Raw genomic sequence first — 23,233 nt, 5'->3', positions numbered from 1 at the left:
CAGGTGATATTGTATCCATCTTCACTGCACCAGGGGAGGTGGGACTGGGCAAAGTGTTGCAGCTGGGTCCTGATAGATTTCAGCATCTGGTCTGAACAGAATTGGTTAGTGAGATCGTAAATACATTGGTTTTCCCAAACTCTTCAGATTCTGAGAATGTTACATCATTACATTAGAATAAGATTACATTAGAAAATAGTGACTGTGACTTCTTTATTCAGAAAGGGAAAAAATCAAACCAGTTAGCTTACCGTCTGTCATTAGGAAGATTTAGCCATTATTCAAGATGTTATAGCAGGGAACTTGGAAAAGTTCAACATAATCATCAAAGTCAACGTCCTGCAGATGTTTTGCGGAAGTGACATGTGCTGTGGATGAAGGTAAACCTGTTGATGTAATTAGATTTCCAGAATAAGGGGTCACATCAAAGGTTATTATAAAAAATAAAAGGTCATGGTGTAGGGGGTAACTAATTGATGTGGATTGAGGATTGGCTGGTTAATGGGAAACAGAGAGTAGGTATCAATGGGTTACTTGCTGCTTTGCAAGATGTAATATGCTATAGGGGTCAGCACTTGATATGTTACAACTTGTATAAATGGTGAGGGGACTGGGCTATGGGCACACCCAGAGATGGACTTGTTTTTATTTCCCTTTGTTGCCCTTACTTTGTTTCCTGTTTTCAGTGAAGCCTACCCTACATGCACAGTCCTGGAGGTTCAACTCTGTTACAATGTGGCTAAACTAACAGAACTGGATGCTGAGTGGTAAGAAATCTAACACAGTGGAAACTGTTAACGCTGAGTGTTTTGCTGACTTTAACCACTGGTGGTGTTCCCGTAGCCCTGCTGATGGGCTCCACAGCTATTGTTTAGTTGCTGTCCCCTTTATGCTAAAAGAAGACTAGTAACTAAAGCTGCCTGTTTTGAGGAAAGGTCACTGGACCCGAAACGTTAACTCTGATTTCTCTTCGGATGTGCAAAGGTTTTCCAGCAATTCTTGTTTTTATTTCGGATTTCTAGCATCCACAATTATAGAGTCATGGAGATGTGCAGCATGGAAACAGACCCTTCGGTCCAACCCGTCCATGCCGACCAGATATCCCAACCCAATTTAGTCCCACCTACCAGCACCCGGCCCATATCCCTCCAAACCCTTCCTATTCATATACCCATCCAAATGCCTCTTAAATGCTGCAATTGTACCAGCCTCTACCACATCCTCTGGCAGCTCATTCCATACACACACCACCCTCTGCGTGAAAAAGTTGCCCCTTAGGTCTTTTTTGTATCTTTCCCCTCTCACCCTAAACCTATGCCCTCTAGTTCTGGACTCCCCACCCCCAGGGAAAAGACTTTGCCTATTTACCCTATACATGAACCTCATAATTTGGTAAACCTCTATAAGGTCACCGCCTTATTTTTTTCCTTAGAGCTGTCTGTTGATTGTTGAGATCAATAAGGTCAGACTGCACATCAACAGTACTCCAGCGTGAAGTTCTCTTTCCTCACTGTCTTCGTGTCAGCCCGGTGTGTAGTATATACGAGCTAATGTTGGACTCCCCTACCCTGGGAAAAAGACCTTGGCTATTTATCCTATCCATGCCCCTCATGATTTTGTAAACATCTATAAGGTCATCCCTCAGTCTCTGACATTCCAGGGAAAACAGCCCCAGCCTGTTCAGCCTCTCCCTATAACTCAAACCTTCCAACCCTGGCAACATCCTTGTAAATCTTTTCTGAACCCTTTAGTTTCACAACATCCTTCCTATAGCAGGGAGACTTGAATTGAATACAGTATTCTGAAAGGGCGAAAGTGAGGACTGCTGATGCTGGAGAGTAGAGTCGAGAGTGCGGTGCTGGAAAAGCACAGCAGGTCAGGCAGCATCCAAGGAGCAGGAGAATCGACGTTTCGGGCAAAATCCAGGAATTCTGAAAGTGGCCTAACCCATGTCATGTACAGCCACCGTATGACCCCTCAACTCCTGTACTCAATGCACTGATCAATAAAGGTGTACCAGACGCCTTCTCCACTATCCTGTCTACCTGTGACTCTACCTTCAATGAACCTGCACTCCAAGGTCTCTTTGTTCAGCAACACTCCCCAGGACCTTACCATTAAGTGTATAAGTCCTACCCGAAAATTGCCTTTCCAAAATACAGCACCTCACATCTATCTAAATTGAAATTTATCAATTCACATTGACAGGAGCGTTGGGGTCTGAGTGTCCCTTTAACATCCTAGTGTCCCAGATGGAGTGGTGGGTGGAGCTACAGGTTCAGCCCTGATTGATTGACAGGTCAGTTAACTGGGTGCCCAGTGTGGTTTGGTTTAAACAGACCAACAGAGAGCACTTACCAACTACTCAGCATCTGTAAGCAAATGCTTGGACAGGTAGAAAGTGGAAATGATCCCATTGTTGGATCCTCTCCTGTGCTGGGAGATAGCAGGAGCTGGGTTTAAGTGGAATAGAAAGGATGGTGTCATGGCCATGTGCCCTCCAGTGGGTCAAATCGGTCATCTTGCTACTGTACTGACGTCTCTCGTAAAGTCACACCGAGGCACTAATTCCCAAATTCCCTCCTGATCCCACTTCCCTGGTCTGGGAAGATTGTGCTCCAATATGGGGCATGTGGTAGTGTGTGAGGAGGAGGGGGTGGTAATGAGACCTGATTATAAGTATTGAGACTGACTAAATGTTGTGACTCCTGGCCTCGCGGATCAGATGGGGAGATTGAAATCTGGGGAAGCTTTCCCAGAGGTTTTGCCGCAGTGTGTTTCATTCCCGATTGCTGTGTCGCCAAACCACAGGCCCACTCTTGTCATCCAATTGGCAGAGTACCTAGAGGGTACCATAAACCCACTGGAGAGCTAACCCACCTTGTTACCTGCTCTTGACTATCAGTCACACAGCCTTTTTGTCCCATCTTCAACAAAACAAACAAAACTAGCTAAAGAAAATGAAGAGTACGTGATTATTTTGAAGACGTCCCTCTGATCTTGCTCCTGGGTTCACTCTGAGGTTTCCAGCAGATTTATTTCAGCACTGTTCCACAGCATGAACTGGATGGGCTTCTTGGCCTGCTTCCACTCTCTGAGGATTCTATCATTCTGTTGGCAACCATGAGAGTGAGAGAGGATCGAGTTGGTGGGGTGTTGGAGCGCGGAGTTGGGGGAGGGGGTAGTGGGGACGGGATGCTGAAGGGTGTGGGGAGGGGGAGGTGGTGTGAGATTTGCCAAACTGATGGGGGAAGCTCTCATGCGGTGCCATTCCAATGCAGGAGGAAGGCGGAACGTGGGCGGAGATACTACACCAAGCTGCTCCAGAGTGAGGGGAAGCGAGTCACCATCAACCTGCGGCCCTGTGGTCACCTCTGCTGCTGCAGCTTCAGAGGATGTGAGCAGGTGAGGAGGTCATCTCCAGCTCTCTAGGTCCCGGGAGGAACGGGGAACCTGCTTGAGAACTACCCGTCTGGCACCTCATACTGCTGCCAAATGAGGATGGGCTTTCAGAGAATAGCACATTACTTCACAATCAGACTGAAAGGGGAGAGTGACAGTGGGCAGGGACCCGGGAGAGTGGGCAAGCACCTGGGCAAGCACCTGGCAGGTGGACATGTGCTGGGTTGAGGGCAGGTACCTAGACTGAGGGCAGCATATTTTATCTCCTCATCTCATACTTCTCTGTATTTATCCTCGGGTGTTGAAGCTGAGGGGCTGGAATGCTGTCTTCGTGGTTTGCAACCTTAGGTTGCCCCAGCAGGGAATGGAAACTGCTCAGTTTTGTTCCAGGTGGTCACATATTTCAGTAACAGTTTTATCAAACGATGGTCTGGATAAAGGAGTCGAGGACAGCCAACTTTATCTGATCCCAGTAATGTCTCAGAATTAGAAGCACATGTGAAGATTTTCCAGATTAGCCTTGAGCTGCAATCAGAATTCCTCTCTTCAGTCAGGCTGCTCTACGGTAGAGGTATCGACCTTCTTCCTGTTGGACTTTGGGGCCTCGTGATGTCCAGGTGCTGAGAGGGTGTTCATCACTGATTGAACAACTCAGTAGACCCTTATTCCCAGCTCTCAAATAGATTGGGTTGTACAGCTATCACTTGAATCTGGCAGCATGAGTGTAATTCATTGAGGTGACAGAGACATAGCTGGTCTTTCCTGGTGCTGTCATTTCTGATATTGAGATATAGATATCTGTATCATCAGGCAGATAACGTGGAATTATTTAACTGTTGCTGAGGCAATACTATTATTGTTCCCAGCAGTAGATTACTGGGTTAATAAATATTTCTAAACGATTCCTGTAATACGATCTGAACTGACAGGTTTCAGTGAATGGATTAAAGCCCTTTGTGTCAGTCAGAGAGTGCTCCTGAGCTGCTAGTGTATCACACATCTCTCGTCCTGTTCTGACAGGTGGATGCAGTGGAGTATTACACAAAACTCGAGGATGAAATGATGAGTGAGTACACTCGGGAGAAGGAGAGTTTAGACAGGAAATCGCTCGGACTGGCCTTTGTTACCTTGCAGGACGAAGCCATGGCGATGCTGTAAGTTTAGACCTTTAACGGGAGAAAGCCTGCGGTTGATTTAATTTTATCGGGAGATTTACTGTGTGTCAATAATGTGACGTGCTCACGTCTATATTCCATAGAATTACATAAAGCCTCCACCATTCCTAATTTACATTTACCTCTCCCACATCTCTTCATGTTAGCCTATTGGCCAGAATAATCTTTTCTATCCCTTTCTCCCTTGTATGTTTATCTCACTTCACCTTAAGTGGAAGAAAAGCATTGATAATTATGAATTGGCAAAATTCAGCTATACTGCCTTTAAACTTAAACTTGCACCACTTCCTCTGGCAACTAATTCCATACACGTACCATCCTCTGGGTGAAAAATGTTGCCCCTAAGATCTCTTTTATATCTTTCCTCTCTTAGCCTAAGCATATGCCCTCTAGTTCTGGACTCCCTGACCCCAGGAAAAAGACTTTGTGTATTTATACTATCCATGCCCCCCACATAATTTTGTAAACCTCTATAAAGTCACCCCTCAGCCTCCGACGCTCCAGGGAAAAAAGCCCCAGCCTGTTCAGATCCTCCAACCCTGGCAACATCCTTGTAAATCATTTCTGAACCCTTTCAAGTTTCACAACATCTTTCCGATAGGAAGGAGACCAGAATTGCATGCAATATTCAAACAGTGGCTTAACCAATGTCCTGTACAGCCGCAACATGACCTCCCAACTCCTGTACTCAATACTCTGACCAATAAAGGTCAGAGACCTGCACTCCAAGGCCTCTTTTGTTCAGCAATACTTCCTAGGACCTTACCATTAAGCGTATAGGTCCTGCTAAGATTTGCTTTCCCAAAATGCAGCACCTCGCATTTATCTGAATTAAACTCCATCTGCCACTTCGCGGCCCATTGGCCCATCTGGTCCAGATCCTTTTGTAATCTGAGGTAACCCTCTTCGCTGTCTACTACACCTCCAATTTTGGTGTCATCTGCAAACCTACTAACTATACCTACTAACTATACCTCGCATCCAAATCATTTATGTAAATGACAAAACGTAGAGGACCCAGCACCGATCCTTGTGGCACTCCACTGGTCAAAGGCCTCCACTCTGAAAAACAACCCTCCACCACCACCCTCTGTCTTCAACCTTTGAGCCAGTTCTATTTCCAAACGCTAGTTCTCCCTGTATTTCGTGAGATCTAATCTTGCTAATCAGTCTCCCATGGGGAACCTTGTCGAACGCCTTACTGAAGTCCATATAGATCACATCTACCGCTCTGCCCTCATCAATCATCTTTATTACTTCTTCAAAAACTTGTAAATGTTGTTAATGTACCCCCCCTCAACCAATTCTGCTGGCAGCTCATTCCATATGCGTACCACCCTCTATGTAAAAAAAGTTGCTCCTCAGGTTTCCTTTTATTCTTTCCCCTCTAATCTGAAACTGATGCCCTCAACCCTGGGAAAAAGACTGAGTGCATTCACCCTTTCCATGCCTCTCATGATCTCATACACTTCTATAAGATCTCCCCTCAGTCTCCTATGCTGTAAAGAAAAAAAAACCCTAGCTTGTCCAACCTCTTCCTATAACCCAAATCCTTGAGTCCTGGCAACATGCTTGCAAATTTCTTCTGCACTCTTTCCAATTTAATAATATCCTTCCTCTTGCAACGTGACCAAAACTGAACACACTGCTCCAAGTGCAGTCCTGTACAACTGCAACATAACTTCCCAACTTCGACACTCAGTGCCCTGACTGATGAAGGCTAAAAAGCCTTCTTCGTTGCCCTGTCTACCTGTGACTCCATGTTTGAAAACAAGGTGACTACGCGAGAGGAAAGGGGAAACGGAGATCAGAGTGAGTGTGGGCCCCTTTGGGAGTGCACTCGCATCTCTGTCACAAGGTCTGGGGTCTAAGTTACATCTCGGGCTGGAGTGCACAGTGTAGGCTTCCCCTGTAGCTACTGAAGGAGTCAGCCAGTTGGTCAGTAGTGGTGCTGCATGAGATGTTGAGCTGAGGTATTGCCTGATGAAGAAGATTGGCAGGGTTATCCTAGAGCCCTGGGTAATAATTATTCATTTCAGTCCGCATTGCGATACGGCAGATACACCGGTCATTCTGACATTACTGTTTGTGGGATCTTGCTGTGCACAAGTTAGTTGCACGTTTCCCGCGTTATGAAAGGTAAGGCTGTAAAGAGCTTTGAGCTGGTCTGGTCATTGTGACACGGGCTCGATCTGCATTGAAGTCTTCCTTTCCTGGAAGGCTGAGCTGAGATAGCTGGAAACACCCAGATTGTAAACACCAGCAAGGAGCAGGGGGATAGGAATCCCTGGAGCCAGTACTGTCCCCATTCTAGCTCCTCAGCCCCAGTTCTTGGAGCCTGATGCAGGCCGTGTCATGTCATGGGCCCTGAATACCAGTATAGACAACGGGGAAGAGTGGTCTCTGCTGCAAATCTAATGCGATTCTGTGTAACATTAAAAAATGCCTGTTCTGTTTCTTCAGTATCCTAAGAGATTTCAACACCTTCAGGTCCCAGGGCTGTAAGTGTCGAGGAGAAATGCAGTCTTCATGTTACAGCCATAACCTCGGAGTTTCCAAGTGGAATGTGGCCTATGCTCCAGATCCCAAGAATATTTACTGGTAACGTATAGCAGCTCCCAAACATTTTGATTTTCCTCCGATCCCACCTTTTCCCCAAATCCCCCCCAACAAGATTTCTGCCTGAAATTCTCATAGACTGCAGTGCAGGATGCTATCTGGCCCACCAGGTTTCTACTGGGTCCCCCTGGTCGCCACACTATAGGAAAGGTGGGGAGGCTTTGCAAAGGAGGTTTACCGGGATGTTGCATGGATTGGAGTGTATTAGCTATAAGGAAAGACTTGGATTGCTTTTGCTACAGTGTCGGAGGCTGAGAGGTGACCTGGTAGATGTATATAAAATGATGAGAGGCACGGATGGGGTGGATAGTCGGACTGATTTTTTTAATCCCCAGAGTAGAAAAGTCAATTATTGAGGGACAAAGCTTTAAGATGAGAGGGAAGAGGTTTAAAGGAGAAAATCTTTTACACAGAGGGTGGAAGGTGCCTGTAACGCACTGCCAAGGGAGGTGGTAGAAGCAGAAATTTTAGCAACGTTTAAGAGGCATTTAGACAAACACATGAACAGGCTGCGAATAGAGGGAGATGGACCACGTGCAGGCAGATGGGATTAGTTTAGAATGGCATCTTGGTCAGCACAGACAAGCTGGGCCGAAGGGCCTGTCCTTGTGTTGTACTGTTCTATGTTCTATCCTTTCAGCATTTGCCCTGTCAAGTCCCTACAGGTTTTCATGTGTCTCAATAAGATTGCTAATTTTCTAAAACCCAATGGCTACAACCTGCTCATCCTTTCCTCATAAGATAAACTCCTCAGCAGCCTGGCTCGTAATTGGGTGAAGCTCTTCTCAACTGATTCTACTGCCCTTAGAGGCTAGGTTGGGAAAACCAGAGCAAAGCTGTCTGCAGATGTGACCTCACTGATGCTCCATAGGACTGTAGGTCCTGTCCCTATTGTTACATGAGCTAAAACTTTGTGGACAGGCCCATGTGCAGCACTTTGTTGAACACCTTCTGGAAGTCTAATGTACGTTCTGTTGACAGGTTAACATTTATCAAGCCTCTCTGCTTCTTCATCGATAAAATACTCAAGCAAGTTAATTAAACCCAATTCAAATAAACACGATGCAGCTCAATTCAGCAAAGCGAGCAATGATTTCAACAAATAGAGTCACAGAGATGTTCAGCATGGAAACAGACCCTTCTGTCCAACCCGTCCATGCCGACCAGATATCCCTCCATGCTAGCTTTTTTTAATTAACTTGCACTGTCCCAAATAAAATAATTTTGACTCAAATTCTGAACTGAGTTTATTGAGCCCATAATTGCTGGGCTTATCTTGACACTTTTTTTTGTAAAGTTTGCAATTCTCTAGCCCTCTGACACCACCGCTGAGTCTAAGGAAGGTTGGTAAATTATGACCAGTGCCTCACCTCTTCTTGGTATCCTTGAATGGATTTCACCCAGTTCTGGTGCCTTGTCCACGTTAAGTAAGTACAGTCAGCCTATCCAATGCCTCCCTCCTAATTCCAAGTTCCTCAAGTGATGGAAATATATCTGTCCTCACTGTCACCGAACTAGCATTTGCTTCCTTTGTACAACAGAAGTGTAGTGTTAACTTAATACTTTAGCTATGTTCTCTGTCTCTGTGAGTAATTCCCTACTATAGTCCTAATTGACCCATTCCTCCTCTTGCCATGCTCTTACCATTTATAGACCTACAGAAGACCTTTGAATTGTTTCTTATGTTAGCTGCCAGAGTTTGGTCATACTCTCTCTTTGTTTCTGCTGCTAGCTTTTAGAATTCCCCTCTGAACCTTATACATTTTCTGTAAAATGAATACAATTCCTCATGTCATTTGTGCTTCTTTCCCAAATCCTTTTAACATTTGGATGTTGACCGTTCAGCATTGGGAAAAGTTCTGTTTATTCAAAAGCCATTGGAAATGGTGGCAGCCACATTGGGTTATGTGGCAGGACGAATGATTTGGAGTTTAAAATCCCACCGTGTTAATGAGGAGAGTCTACCATTCAATTAAAATGGAATGAATCTGGAATTTAAAACATTGCAGTGAATAATGGGAACCATGTGACTGGTGATGTGATTCTGCCCCAGTGCTTTGTGGGATTGTGAGCATGAAGTGTTGGCAAGCGATCGCAGGTGGAGGTGAGCAGGGAGAAGCTTGTTGTGTTGATTTGGATGAAGCCATTGCTGAGACAGACAGAGAGGAAACAGGAGGGAGTGTATATTTTGGAGGGGTGGGGATGTTGGCTGGCAATTTTAACGTTATCCTTTCTCTTGTCCTCTGACAGGGAAAACATCTCCATCCAGGGAATTCGCTGGTGGAGCCGCTGCATCATAGTCAACTTCCTCCTGTTTATTTTGCTGTTTTTTCTCACCACTCCGTCCATCGTGCTGTCCACCGTTGACAAGTTCAACGTCACTCGACCCATCTACTACCTCAACGTAAGTCTGTTCTTCTGACTCGTTTCTTCCTCGTCCAGTTTGGTCCTCCCTCCTGTAGGAGGCGCTGATTTGATGTGTGTTTGAGAGCGGATGCTGGTTACTACTGAGGATGCGTGTCATGGCTGAGTCCCCTGCAGTTTGCCACACATATGCTTTCATTTCCAGAAGGTGGAAATCCTACCTGACGATTCGACAGACAGATCCTTCCAGCTTTGTTTCACTGTTGAGGGCGGTCAGATATTCCTTCTCAGGCTGAGGATTGAACCTGGGGTCCTCCTGCACTGTAGGGGGCAGTGCCACAGTGAGCCATCTGCAGGAGCTACCAGCTCCCCTTCATACCAATCAGATTGAAACTGTTAACACCAGATTCCCACTCCTTTATCTTCAACTCTGGGAGTTATACAACACAGAAACAGACCCTTCGGTCCAAATCATCCACGCCAACCATGTTTGCCAAACTAAGCTAGTCCCACTTGCCTGCGTTTGGCCCATATCCCTCTAAACCTTTCCTATTCATGTACCTATGCAAATGACTTTTAAATGTTGTAACAGTGTCTGTCTCTCTCACTTCCTCTGGCAATTTGTTCCACACACGAACCACCCTTTGTATGAAAAGGTTGCCCCTCACGACCTTTCTAAATCTTCCTCTTCTCACCTTAAAAATATGCTCCCTAGTTTTGAACTTCTCTACCATAAGGAGAAAAACCTTGGCCATTCACCTTACCTATACCCCTCATGATTTTATAAACCTCTACCTCTTACACTCCAGAGCAAAAAATTCCAGCCTATGCTTAAAACTCAAACCCTCTAGTCCTGACAACATCCTGGTAAATCTTTTCTAAATCCTCCCTGATTTAATAATATCCTTCCCATAGCAGGGTGACCAGAACTGGACACAGTACTTCAGTTATATTACTGGCCTCACCAATGTCCTGTACACCCTCAACATAACATTTTGAGGTGTGGTGCTGGAAAAGCACAGCAGGTCAGGCAGCATCCGAGGAGCAGGAGAATCGACGTTTTGGACATAAGCCCTTCATCGTGGATCCAGCACCGATCCTTGTGGCACTCCACTGATCACAGGCCTCCAGTCTGAAAAACAACCCTCCACCACCACCCTCTGTCTCCTTTCACCAAACCAATTTTGTATTCACTTGGCAAGCTCTCTCCAAATCCTATGTGATTTTAACTTTATTAATTAGTCTATCATGTGGAATCTTGTCAAAGGCTTTACTAAAATGCATGAGCACACAACTTCCTTTAACCAGACACTCTCGCTTCCCACACAATCCTTTGTTGTTATGAAACTCCAGAGCTGAGGTAAGAGTGACATCCTTTGGTATCAAGGCTGCATTCAGTTCAGCAAAACTGGAATCAATGGGTATCTTCGCTGGTTGGAGTCATACCTGGCACAAAGAAAGATGGTCATTGTTGTTGGAGGTCAGTCATCTCAGCTCCAGGCTATCTCTGCAGGAGTCCCTCAGGGCAGCGTCCTAGACCCAACCATCTTCACCTGCTGCATCAATGACCTTCCCTCCATCATAAGGTCTTGAAGTGGGGAGGTTCACTGATGATTGCGCAATATTCAGCATCATTTGCAAATCCTCAGATAGTGAAGCAGTCCATGTTCAAATGCAACAAGGTCTGGACAATATCCAGGCCTGGGGCTGACAAATAGCAAGTAACATGCACGCTACACAAATGCCAGGCAATGACTGTCACCAATAAGAGAGAATCTAACCTTCACTCCTTGACAATACCATAATTGAATCCCCTATATCAACACCCTGGGGGTTACTATTGGCCAGAAACTTAGCTAATCTCACCATATAAACCAGTGGCTACAAGAGCAGGTCAGAGGCAAGGAATACTGCAGTGAATAACTCATCTCCTGACTCCCAAAGCCTGTCCATCATCTACAAGGCACAAGTCAGGAGTATGATGGAATACTCCCCACTTGCCTGAATGGATACACTCCAACAACACTCAAGAAACTTGACAATATTCAGGACAAAGCAGCCTTCTCAACTGGCACCAAATCCACAAACATTCAATCCCTCCACCATTGGGAGTTACCAGCAGTATAACACATTACCAGCAGTGTGTACCATCTACAAGATGAACTGCAGAAATTCACCAAAGATCCTGACAGAGTACCTTCCAAACCCATGACCACATTCATCTAGAAGGAGAAGAACAGCAGGTACATGGGAAGCCCACTCCCTGCTAGTTTCCCTCCAAGCCACTCACCAAAATGACTTAAACATATATCACTATTTCCTCACTGTCGCTGGGTCAAAATCCTGGAATTTCCATCCTAAGGGCATTGTGGGTCCACCCACAGCAGGTGGACTGCAGCGGTTCAAGAAGGCAGCTCACCCCCAACTCTTCGAGGGGCAACTAGGGATGGGCAATAAATGCTGGCCCAGCCAGCGATGTCCATATCCCATGAAAAGATGGAAAAAAACCCACCCAAACTGAACCAAATGAGTTTGGAATTTGAACAGCCTACATTATGGTATGGGATAAATGCTCACCTACTTGTGACACTGGTGTGTGATTGTAATGAGGTCAGCCAAGTGGATCTGATAGAATATGAGTTCCCTGATTGAGGCTGTTAATCTGGTCCAGTCAGGGAGTCCTGGCTGACAGGTGTAAACAGGTGTGTCCGAGGTTCTGTTTACTCTGAGAGCTGGCTCTGAGGGAGCTGCACCAGTGTCAAGGATTCTCCATGTGTAAATAAAGGGGTACTTGGTGATGGGATACCAGCCCCTGTGGAGTTATTGCAACTGGGCTGCGTCTAACCTGTTTGAAATCACAAGAGCAGTCACACAGGAGGAGGCCATTCAGCCCCTTACATACACTCTGTTGTCATGGCTGATCTGAATGTGGCATCCACTTCATGTCCCTGTCCCCTCCCGACTTAAAACTTGGAAGCTTACTGTGTACAGTGAGACATGAGACAGACAGAGCACATGCCTGCCTTGGGCGGTTAGCTTTTCCTGGGTCAGATTGGTAGCATGTCAGTGTAGACTTTAGCCCTCTAGGAGCGGAATTCTGCGAAGCATGGCTGACCCAGACTCTCCAGCTCTTACCCACTTGGTTGGTGTTCTGGAAAGATTTCCAGTTTATGACCACGCCTTCAGTGGAAGTAACATTCTGGAGTGGGACTCGAACCCAGAATTTCTATCTCTGAGACACAGCCTACAGGACTTCCTGTTAGATCCCATCAAGCGACAATTAACCTTCTCATTGTTGATACAGGATCCTGTCATCAGCCAATTCTTCCCCACACTCCTGCTGTGGGCCTTCAGTGCTCTCCTCCCAACCATTGTCTACTACTCAACCATATTTGAGGGCCACTGGACAAGGTAGGAATGATGTGCTCATACGTGAATATTTGTAAGAATATTGTAGGGCTGTGTGCTTTGTGTAGGCTTCATGACAGGTCATGGTACACTTGGTCTTAGAAAGAAATGGTACCCTTTGGCTTTCGAAACAGGAGCTGTTTAACAAACCTCGGGAGTTTGGGAGAAATCTGGGGAGACCCTGTCGAGTCCCTTCAGGCAATGGGGGGGATCGAGCCCAGCAGACTAGGCTGGCTGTGAATGGTGCCTGCCTTTTGCCTTGTGATCACTTCTGTACCAGCCAGAAACAGGTCCAACGCTCATTTAAAGGAATTTGGTGAACTGCTGCATCAAAACATTGACTTTTCACCTCGGAAAAGTACCACCTTCTGAGCTCTAACCTCGGCCTGACCTCCTAGAGCCTCTGGTCATACACTCATAGTTATAGAGTTGTACAGCATGGAAACAGACCTTTTGGTCCAACTCCTCCATGCTGACCAGATATCCTAACCTAATCTAGTCTCATTTGCCAGCACTTGGCCCATATCCCTCTAAACCCTTCCTATTCATATACCCATCCGATGCCTTTTAAATGTTGTAATTGGGAATTGGTTTAACTCAGTTGGCTGGAATGTTGGAGCGTGAGGCCAACAGCATAGGTTTAATTCCCACCACTGGTTTGAGATTACCATGAAGTACTCTCCTTCCTAACCTCCTCCCTCACCTGAGGTCTGGTGGCCCTCAGGTTAAATCACCACCAGTCTCTTCTCTCTGAAAGAGAGCAGCTCCTATGGTCTGCTAAGCCTATAGCAACACAACAACAAATGTAATTGTACCAGCCTCCACCACATCCTCTGGCAGCTCATTCCACACACGTACCACCCTCTGTGTGAAAAAGTTGCCCCTTAGGTCTCTTTTATATCTTTCCCCTCTCAAACTAAACCTATGCCCTCTAGTTATGGACATCCCCACCGCAGGGAAAAGACCTTGTCTGTTTGCCCTATCCATGCCCCTCATAATTTTATAAACCCTTATAAGGTCACTCCTCAGCCTCCAGGGAAAACAGTCCCAGCCTGTTCAGCCTCTCCCTATAGCTCAAATCCTCCAACCCTGGCACCATCCTTACAAATTCTTTCTGAACCCTTGCAAGTTTTGCAACATCTTTCCGATAGGAAGGAGACCAGAATTGCACGCAATATTCCAACAGTGGCCTAACCGATGTCCTGTACAGCCGCAACATGACCTCCCAACTCCTGTACTCAATACTCTGACCAATAAAGCATAACATACCAAACACCTTCTTCACTATCCTATCTACCTGCGACTCCACTTTCAAGGAGGTTTGAACCTTCACTCAAAGGTCTCTCAGCAACACTCCCCAGGACCTTACTATTAAGTGTATAAGGAGAAGTGAGGACTGCAGATGTTGGAGATTAGAGTCAAGAATGTGGTGCTGGAAAAGCACAGCAGGTCCGACAGCATCCGAGGAGCGGGTGAATCGAGGTTTTGGGCAAAAGCCCTTCATCAGGAATGACTGATGAAGGGCTTTTGCCTGAAATGTCGATTCTCCTATATTGAGTCCTGCTCTGATTTGTCCTTACTAACTGGAGAAAATTACTAATTCTGCATGCCCGTCCACTCTTCTTGTCATATCATAAGTCTACAGTGTAGTCTGGACACTATCAGGTACAGATGTGCTCCTTATTTGATGGGTTCCTGTGACTCCAGGCTAACCAGGGAGACACAGATGTGTAACTAATCAGATTCAAAGCATTTCTCCAAAATTCCACTCTGTAAAGATGAACCGGTTACTGTCCCCAATGTCATCGCCCTTATGCTACGTCTTTGCAGTTGTCATTCAGAAAATCAGTGAGGCCAGGAAAGGAATGGATTCTCACTGGCCTGTGAGGTTTCCCACCATCAATCTCAGTCCTTTAGCTGAGAAAGGCAGCCTTCACTCACTTCGAGCTGTTAGGTTGAAGAATCAACCTCAAACCGATGGATTAATAATGCGGTAGTGTTGTATAATATAGGAGTGCTGCCTGTAATGAGCGTTTGAACAATGTTTGGAAATGCAGGTTTTTCTCTTACAGAGCTGGCGGTTTTTGTGCTACACCTTTGCACCCCCCCCCCACCCCCCGTCCCTGGGTGAGGCTGGGAGATGTGGGGGGTGCACTCTACACCCACTTCTCTCCAGCCATCCACCTGTAAGGCTGGCACTGCTGTCGTAGAACCCTTGGCGAGACCCCAGGCACTTGTGGAAATCTCCCTTAAACAGTCCACTTGTGGCTTGGCAAAAGCGAGCATAATGTTGACCATTACAACTAGACGACTCGAGACTAGTTCAGAGTCAGCCCATTCTGGCAGCGCTGTGTGGGTGTCCCCACATCCCAAAGACAGGCAGCTCATCAGCACCCTCCAGGGCAATTAGGGACGGGCCCCAGCCAGCGATACCCACATACCTTGAAAGAGTTTTTTTTTAAAAAACCAGAAGATAGAGGGGGTGAAGTTTTTTCCCACAGATACATAAAGTCTTGATTTGACCACACTCTGAGGGCTGTTTTCAATACTAGGCACGCTGCATCTTAGGATTTATTGTTGGTTTTGGAAGGAGTGAAATGCAGATTCACCAGAATCTGAGCTGCACTCCCACCCTTTCCTACTGAGTCACAGTACATGGTAATTCAATTAATGATTTACAATCTGAAGTTAATGGATTGTAGCCAGCCACACAGTCCCCTCACAGCACTGGAAGGAAGAGGGACTTCTGAATTAGTCTTGAGTGGTCTGGTTATAAAGGGCTATACACCAAGGCCGGATTTTGAAGTTGAGATATAGATCATCCATTGAATTGCAACATGACTTATATCTGTTCTTATAATCTCAGTGCTCTTTATTGATTTTATTGATTGGGCTCCTGAGTTTGATTGGACAACCCAATTTTTCATCTGTCAATGTGATTATTGCTCTACCTGCAACCCCCTTCAGTTCATTAATAAACAAGTAGAGACTTAACATGGGGCAGTCAGGAATCATATTACAGACAAGACCTCACCAACGAAGGGAAAACAATGCTATTTGAACAGGACTTTATCCAATTAGTACTAGATTTCATAAAACTCCCCTTGACAGAGAGATATTAGGGCAGTGCGGTGGCTAAGTGGTTAGTTCTGCTGCCTCACAGCACCAGGGACCTGGGTTCGATTCCAGCCTCGGGTGATTGTCTGTGCAGAGTTTGCATGTTCTCCCTGCGTCGGCTGGGTTTCCTCTGGGTGCTCTGGTCTCCTCACGCAATCCAAAGATGTGCAAGTCAAGTGGATTGGCCATGGGAAATTGCCCATAGCGTTTAAGGATGTGTGGGTTAGCCATGGTGAAATGCAGGGTTACAGGCATGGGGGTCAGGGGAGGGTGGGTCTTAGTGGGATGCTTTGGAGGGTCAGTGTGGACTCAATGGGCTGAATGGCTTGCTTCCACAGTGTAGGGATTCTATTGGTGTCTGAGGACATGAATCACAGAAGGTTAGCATGTTTAAATCAGTAATTAGGAAAGCTAATAGAAATAGTAATGTTAGCATTTATTGTAAGGGAAATAAAAATCAAAAGTAGGGAGGTTATACCTCAGTTTTACAAGACATTGATCAGACCATATCTGGAGTACTGTGCACAGTGAGAAAGGGTGTGTATTTACTGGAAGCAGTTCAGAGAGGGTTTACCAGATGAGTACCTGAAACGCAGGCTGGGGGGAGGGGACAGGTTGCGCTGTAGGGAAAGGTTGGATAGGCTGAGCTCGCACCTGCTGGAGATTGGAACAACAAGAGCTGACTTGATTGAAACACAAAAATCCTGAGGGGTCACGGCAGGGTCGATGTGGAGAAAACGTTTGCCCTTATTGTTTAGAATGAATGGTTACCATGTAAAAATCCGGGGGATCCCCCCACGTGTTCGGATTGGAGATGAGGTGAATTTCTTCTCTCTGAGGGGGAGAGACTCTTTGGAACTCCTGGCGAAAGCAACGTATGTTTAAGTCCGAGGTCACTTCTTGCTAAGCGATTGGTTGAAGGGTTGCTGAGGGGAGGCAGGAAGGCAGATTTGAAGTTATAATCAGAACAGCCACGATCCTATTAGACAGTGAAATGGGGTCAAAGGACTGAGTGGCCTGCTCCTGCTCCTAGTTTCAATGTACATATGACACCATGTGACTTCATTTCAACCTAACAAGAGCACGGGGAGCTCGCTGAACCGCCGGTTTTAAAACGTTTGGGAAAGAAACGTGCTCCAGTCTGTTTTCCGAGGCTGTGAGTATTCACCGCTCCCTGGCAAGGCAGAGGGCCTGGCCCAGGAATAAGCAGCTTTTCACTTCCGTTTCAAAATCCTTGTTTTCCACAGGTCTTCAGAAAACCGTGTCACAATGCACAAACTCTACAGCTTCCTCATTATCATGGTACTCATACTGCCTTCTCTGGGTCTCACTAGGTAAGACATTTATTCACTCTGAACCAAAGGCAACTCATTGTTAAAGCATTATCTTTTGGGGTATGTGCAGTGCTGTAAGTCTGGTGTTTGCTATCCATCCTGAGTGAATCGATACAGCTCACTGGCCACCAGAGGGCGGGAAGGAGTAGTTGTGGGACGGTAGTTGCAGGTAGAAAGTGACCAGGTAAGGACAAGCATCCTATCTGTGTTTTTGGTTTTTAGGCACACAGCTATTCATCAATGTTAAGTATGCACAGGCCAGTTCTGGATCGCTGTTCAACCACAAAAGCTTGTAGTTTAGAGAGAATACTGGTAAAGGAGAGAGTGCTTTCACTCTTAAAAGGACATATGCAATCAAATATGGTTTTACCACAGATTTATGCTCATTTTGCACTGTTAACTTTTCAAAGAAAACGAAGCTCACATTCAGAGACTCTAATCCTATGTCCCCAGTCCATCCACCAAGTAATATGGTAGTTTATTTTATGAAATGTGTTGGGGTTTTGAAGATTGGAGTAGATGTAGGCAAATGGAAGTTCGGCATTAATTGGTAAAGGAATAGGGTATAAAATGAGGGAAATGTTGCTGAAACTGTACAAGGTATTAGGGAGACCACAGCTGGAGTGCTGCATAGAGGTTTTGGTGTCCTTGCTTGAGGAGGGATGTAGTTACATTTGGAGGTAGCTCAGAGCAGGTTCACGAAAGTGATTCCAGATGTGAGGAGTTTGTCTTATGAGGAGACATTGGGGAGTTTAGGCCTGTATTGTGGAGAAAAATGAGAGAAGATCTAATTGAGAGGCTAAAGGGGATTGATAAAGTGGAGATAGAGAAGATGTTTCCTCATGTGAAACAATCTGGAACGAGTGATCATAGTTTTAGGATAAACGGTGGCAGGTTTGGAGCAGAGATGAGGAGAAATCATTTCTCACAAATGGTCATGAATTTGTGGAATTCATTCGCCCCAGAGTGTGGTGGATACTGGGACATTGAGTAAATTTCAGGAGGAGATACAAATTTTTTAATTTGCAACGGGTTAAAGGGTTATGGGGAGTGGGCAGGAACATGGAGATGAAGCTGCCATGATCATATTGAATGGTGGAGCTCCTGCTCCTGGATCTTATGATAAAGTGCTAGGAATATATAAACAAATTTTTAAAAATACATCGGAAGAGATTGTAAAAGCTTGGGTTTTAAAAAAAAGAGTAAACAAAGAGAATTGTGAAGAGAATTACAATGGAAAACAGGAAATGGTACAGTCATTAAATAAATGTGCATCTGTCTTCATGGTGGAAGGCATAATGAAACATTACAGAAGTAATGGGGCAATCGAGGGTCAAATGTAAATGGAGAACTTATGGATATTTAGTATTCATGAAAAAATTGGACATTTCAAAATAAATGAGACCAAAAACCAACAGATGTTTGGGATGTGGTGGCTGATATCTCAGGGGTTTGAAGAGCTGTGGCCTACAGAGATGTGGCCGATGGACTGATGGTATTTGTCTAAGTCTCTCCTTGTTCCAGAATGGTCTTTGTGGATGGGAAGGTAGAAAAAAAATGATTATTTAGGAAAGGAGGAAGAGGGCTAAACTGGGAACTATTGGCCAGTTAGTCTGATGTGTGGAGCAGGGAAATGCTCAAATCAATTATTAGGGTTGGGGCATTCAGACAGACACCTTGTGGTGGCACAGAGTCAGTACGGGGTCAGAAATGTTGTTTGAGACTGCAAATAGCTAGGTAGATAAAGGGGAACCAATAGATGTAGAACATCTGAATGTTCAAAATTATTCAATTAGATGCAGCACAAACAGTTTTCATATAATTTGAACTCTTGATATTGAGGTTTATATTGAGAGTGGCACAGGGGTATTGAGGGTATCAGTCATTTATAAACTGTATCAATGGTTTAGATGAAGAGACCAAGTATAATGTATCATGAGGTCCACACTCAGTGTCACACACTGCCACATGCATAGTCTCAGGTTAAATTCACCACCAGTTACCTCTCTCAAATGACAGAGCAGTCCTATTATCTGGTAGGAATATAGTGACTTTAACATTTTAAGATTGATAGCAAATCCCTATAAAAGAACACTGTTTGTGTGAGTGTAGTTTAGATGGAATGATGGTTACTAGATTAACACTTGGAATGAGCTGACATTTCTGTGAGGATAGATTGTGCAGACCAGGATTACGTTTAATAGATTTCCAAAGAACAAACATTGAAATTCCTTAAAAGGCTGGACTTTCGCTTGTATTATTGTGTCTCTGTGAATTTTTTGGGGATATGGTTTAACCATAAATCATTTTGATTTGATAAACTTCCAGAAAGTTTGTTAAATCTCATATTTATAGTCTATAACAAATTGAAGTCCTCTTGTTCTGAAGCCTTTAGAACCTCCTGTATCATGGCTCATCAAAACAGTGTTTGAATGGTTTGACTCTCTGTGCCCCCTCTGTGTTACAGTCTCGATGTCTTCTTTCGATGGCTATTTGACAAGAGTTTCCTGGAGCGAGCCAGAATTAGATTTGAGTAAGTATCCTGTCTGTCTTCGATGTGTAGGAATATGTTATCACTTTGAAAGGGATGAATTTATGGCAGAGATGTATCTGTAAGTGATGCATCAGCATATGCCAGCAATGAATATTTGTGTATTACACGTTTACGAAAAGCGTTTATGGGTGTAAATCTATAAGGGATAGAGTTGTATCTTATAAATATATGGGATAGGTGACACACAGGCTGATGGGTGTCTGTTTATGGACACTCTAAATGATGGATGGATAATAAATATATGAAGATTTGGGCGTTGGGTTGGGTTTAAGTGGGTTTGTGAGTTTGAAGAATAGGTGAACGGGGCAGGAAGGTGTACTCGCAGGGCTTTATGGATGGATATGTAAGGGATCGCTGTGATGTGATGTTAATAAATGAAGGGGCTGGATAAGTCATAGTGTGCAGGGACATTGGGGGGCGATGGGGGGGTGGGGGATGGCTGGAGGTTGGCACTAGATTAGATCACTGCTTAAGTGATGCCCAGTTTGGGCTCCACCTCATTCCAGCTTTGGTTCAAACTTGGACAAAGGAGCTGAATTCCAGAGGTGAGGTGAGAGTGACAGCCCTTGGCATCAAGATGGTGGCTACTTTGCTAACATTGAGGGAAAGATTGTTATTCTTTACACAATGTCACGAAACAAGCTCTTTCCTGTACTCTGTCTCATCGTTGCTTGACACCACCACTACGGTGGTGTTAGCAGCAGATTTATAAATGGAATTAGAGCTAAATTTAGCTACACAGTTGTGAATGTATAAGGAGTATGGGGAAAGTAAGGACTGCAGATGCTGGAAACCAGAGTTTAGATCAGAGTGGTGCTGGAAAAGCACAGCAGGTCATGCAGCATCCGAGGAGCAGGAAAATCGATGTTTCGGGCAAAAGCCCTTCATCAGGAGTATAGTTAGGGGCTGAGTACCAGCTGTGTGGTGTGGAGGATCACTATTTATCGTTATTGCTGAGCAGGTGCTGCTTGATAGCACTGTTAATGACACACCTTCCATCACTTTACTGATGATCAAGAGTAGACTGATGGGATGGTAATTGATTGGGTTAGATGTGTCCTGCTTTTCATGTAAAGGACATACCTGGGCAATTTTCCTCATTGTCAGGTAGATGTCAGTGTTGTAACTGGACTGGAACAGCTTGGCTCGGGGAGCAGCAAGTTCTGGAACATAAGTCTTCAGTACTATTGCCGGAATGTTTATCAGGGTCCATAACCTTTGCAGCATCCAGTGTCTCCAACCACTTCTTGATATCATGTGTGGAGTGAATCGAATTGGCTGGAGCCTGGTATCTGTGATGCTTTGAAGCACGAGAGGAGGCTGAGATGGATCATCCACTCAGCAATTCTGGCTGAAGATTGCTACAAATGCATCAGCCTTATCTTTTGCTCTGATGTGCTGGGATCTCCCATCATTGAGGATGGGGATATTTGTGGAGCCTCCTCCTCCAATGAGATGTTTAATTGTCCACCACCAGTCACAGCTGGATGTGGCAGGACTGCAGAGTGTAGATCTGATCATTACTTGCAGGATCCTTTAGCTCTATCTATCACTTGCTGTTTATGCTGTTTGGTGGCTTCACCAGGTTGACAGCTCGTCTTCAGGTATGTCTGGTGCTGCTCCTGGCATGCTCTCCCACACTCTCCAATGAGCCAGGGTTGATCCCCTGGCTTGATGGTCATGGCTGAGTGGGGGATATGCCAGGCCATGAGGCTGCAGGTTGTGCTGGAGTACAATTCTCCTGCTGTTGATGGCCCACAGCACCTCACAGATGCCCAGTCTTGAACTGATTGACCTATTTAAAGTCTGTCTCATTGACTGTTTGACTGTAGCTCCCTGCTAGATGCTGCCATTTTGTTTTTGTGTGCAGGTGTGTGTTCCTTCCTGACCAAGGTGCCTTCTTTGTGAACTACGTTATCGCATCAGCCTTTGTGGGGAACTCCATGGCTCTGTTACGCCTCCCCAGCCTGCTGCTGTACTCCCTGCGGATGCTGGTGGCCAGATCTGCAGCAGAGAGGAAAGTAGTCAAGCAGGTGGGTCCTGGTCCTCTCTGCGGATCCGCCAGGGTCCTAGCTTCACTCCAGCAGGTTTTATGTGGAGCAAAAGGAAACCATTCAGGCTCCTGTCCCTGAGCCTTGAACCCTGCTCCACTTCTATTCCACCAAACAGGATGGGTCCTGGGCATCTAATTCTTTGGACTCTTCAGTCTCTGTACCTGGCTTGAGACAACTTCTAACATTGTCAAAGCTTTCAGAATTTGTCATTTGCTTTCTCTGGCATTCCCTCTCATTTGGCCTCACTCCTTTCAAATGCTGTTTCCCAAACACATGTCCTCATGTGTTCAAACCTACAGCTAAACCCATGGCTGCACAGTGCAACGTCACTCAGTCTGAAAACCATCAGTTGCTAGTGCAGTGTCATCATCGCCAAAATCTCAAAGCTCCATGCCGTGATTGAACATTTGTGGGCAACATTTTCTTAAAAAAATTTTTATTTCCAGTCCCGGAGAATATATCCTTTTGTATAATGAATTACTTTGATGTGCATTGACTTATGCAGGTGAGTGCAGCAACCAGTTACTGCAGAGCAAGCTTCAAGACAGACAGCGATGAGATAAATGATTTAATCTAGTTTTGGTTGCCTTGGTGGAAGTTGTATTGGGCATTGCTCCCAGTATTGCCATGCTCCCTGCATTGAGTCTTATTCAGAGGTGCTGTGTTTTTGCAGCATCCCTCATACTGTACCCATCAATCTTGCTGAGTGGGCACCCACATGGGCTCCAGCTATGCCTACCTCTTCATTGGATATGTGGAACAGTCCATCTTCTGCAGCTACACTGGCACCAACCCCCCACCTTTTCCTCCGCTGCATCAATGATTGTATTGGCGCTACCTCGTGCTCCCACGAGGAGGTTGAACAGTTCATCCACTTTACTAACACCTTCCACCCAGACCTCAAATTTACCTGGACTGTCTCAGACTCCTCCCTCCCCTTCCTAGACCTCTCCATTTTTATGTCGGGCAACCGACTCAACACAGACATTTACTACAAACTGACCGACTCCCACAGCTACCTAGATTACACCTCCTCCCACCCTGCCCCCTGTAAAAACGCCATCCCATATTCCCAATTCCTTCGCCTCCACCGCATCTGCTCCCAGGAGGACCAATTCCAATACCGAACAACCCAGATGGCCTCCTTCTTCAAAGACCGCAATTTTCCCCCTGACGTGGTTGACGATGCTCTCCACCACATCTCCT

General features: G+C 45.5%; 1 protein-coding gene across 1 annotated transcript in view; it reads left to right on the top strand.

The window, feature by feature from the left end:
* LOC122548519 (CSC1-like protein 2) overlaps nucleotides 1-23,233 on the top strand; it is a 47,803-nt gene that overhangs the window by 14,018 nt on the left and 10,552 nt on the right. Inside the window, exons 7-15 of the mRNA XM_043687279.1 lie at nucleotides 687-767; nucleotides 3,282-3,405; nucleotides 4,423-4,556; nucleotides 7,041-7,178; nucleotides 9,447-9,600; nucleotides 12,865-12,971; nucleotides 17,333-17,419; nucleotides 19,887-19,952; nucleotides 21,844-22,006. Of these exons, the coding sequence (XP_043543214.1) occupies nucleotides 687-767; nucleotides 3,282-3,405; nucleotides 4,423-4,556; nucleotides 7,041-7,178; nucleotides 9,447-9,600; nucleotides 12,865-12,971; nucleotides 17,333-17,419; nucleotides 19,887-19,952; nucleotides 21,844-22,006 (1,054 nt within the window). The remainder of the gene's footprint in view (nucleotides 1-686; nucleotides 768-3,281; nucleotides 3,406-4,422; nucleotides 4,557-7,040; nucleotides 7,179-9,446; nucleotides 9,601-12,864; nucleotides 12,972-17,332; nucleotides 17,420-19,886; nucleotides 19,953-21,843; nucleotides 22,007-23,233) is intronic.

This window comes from Chiloscyllium plagiosum, chromosome 3, assembly GCF_004010195.1.
Source record: "Chiloscyllium plagiosum isolate BGI_BamShark_2017 chromosome 3, ASM401019v2, whole genome shotgun sequence".
Lineage (NCBI taxonomy): Eukaryota > Metazoa > Chordata > Chondrichthyes > Orectolobiformes > Hemiscylliidae > Chiloscyllium > Chiloscyllium plagiosum.
Note: the sequence above shows the minus strand (reverse complement) of the source record. Positions and strands in the feature narration are given on the sequence as shown.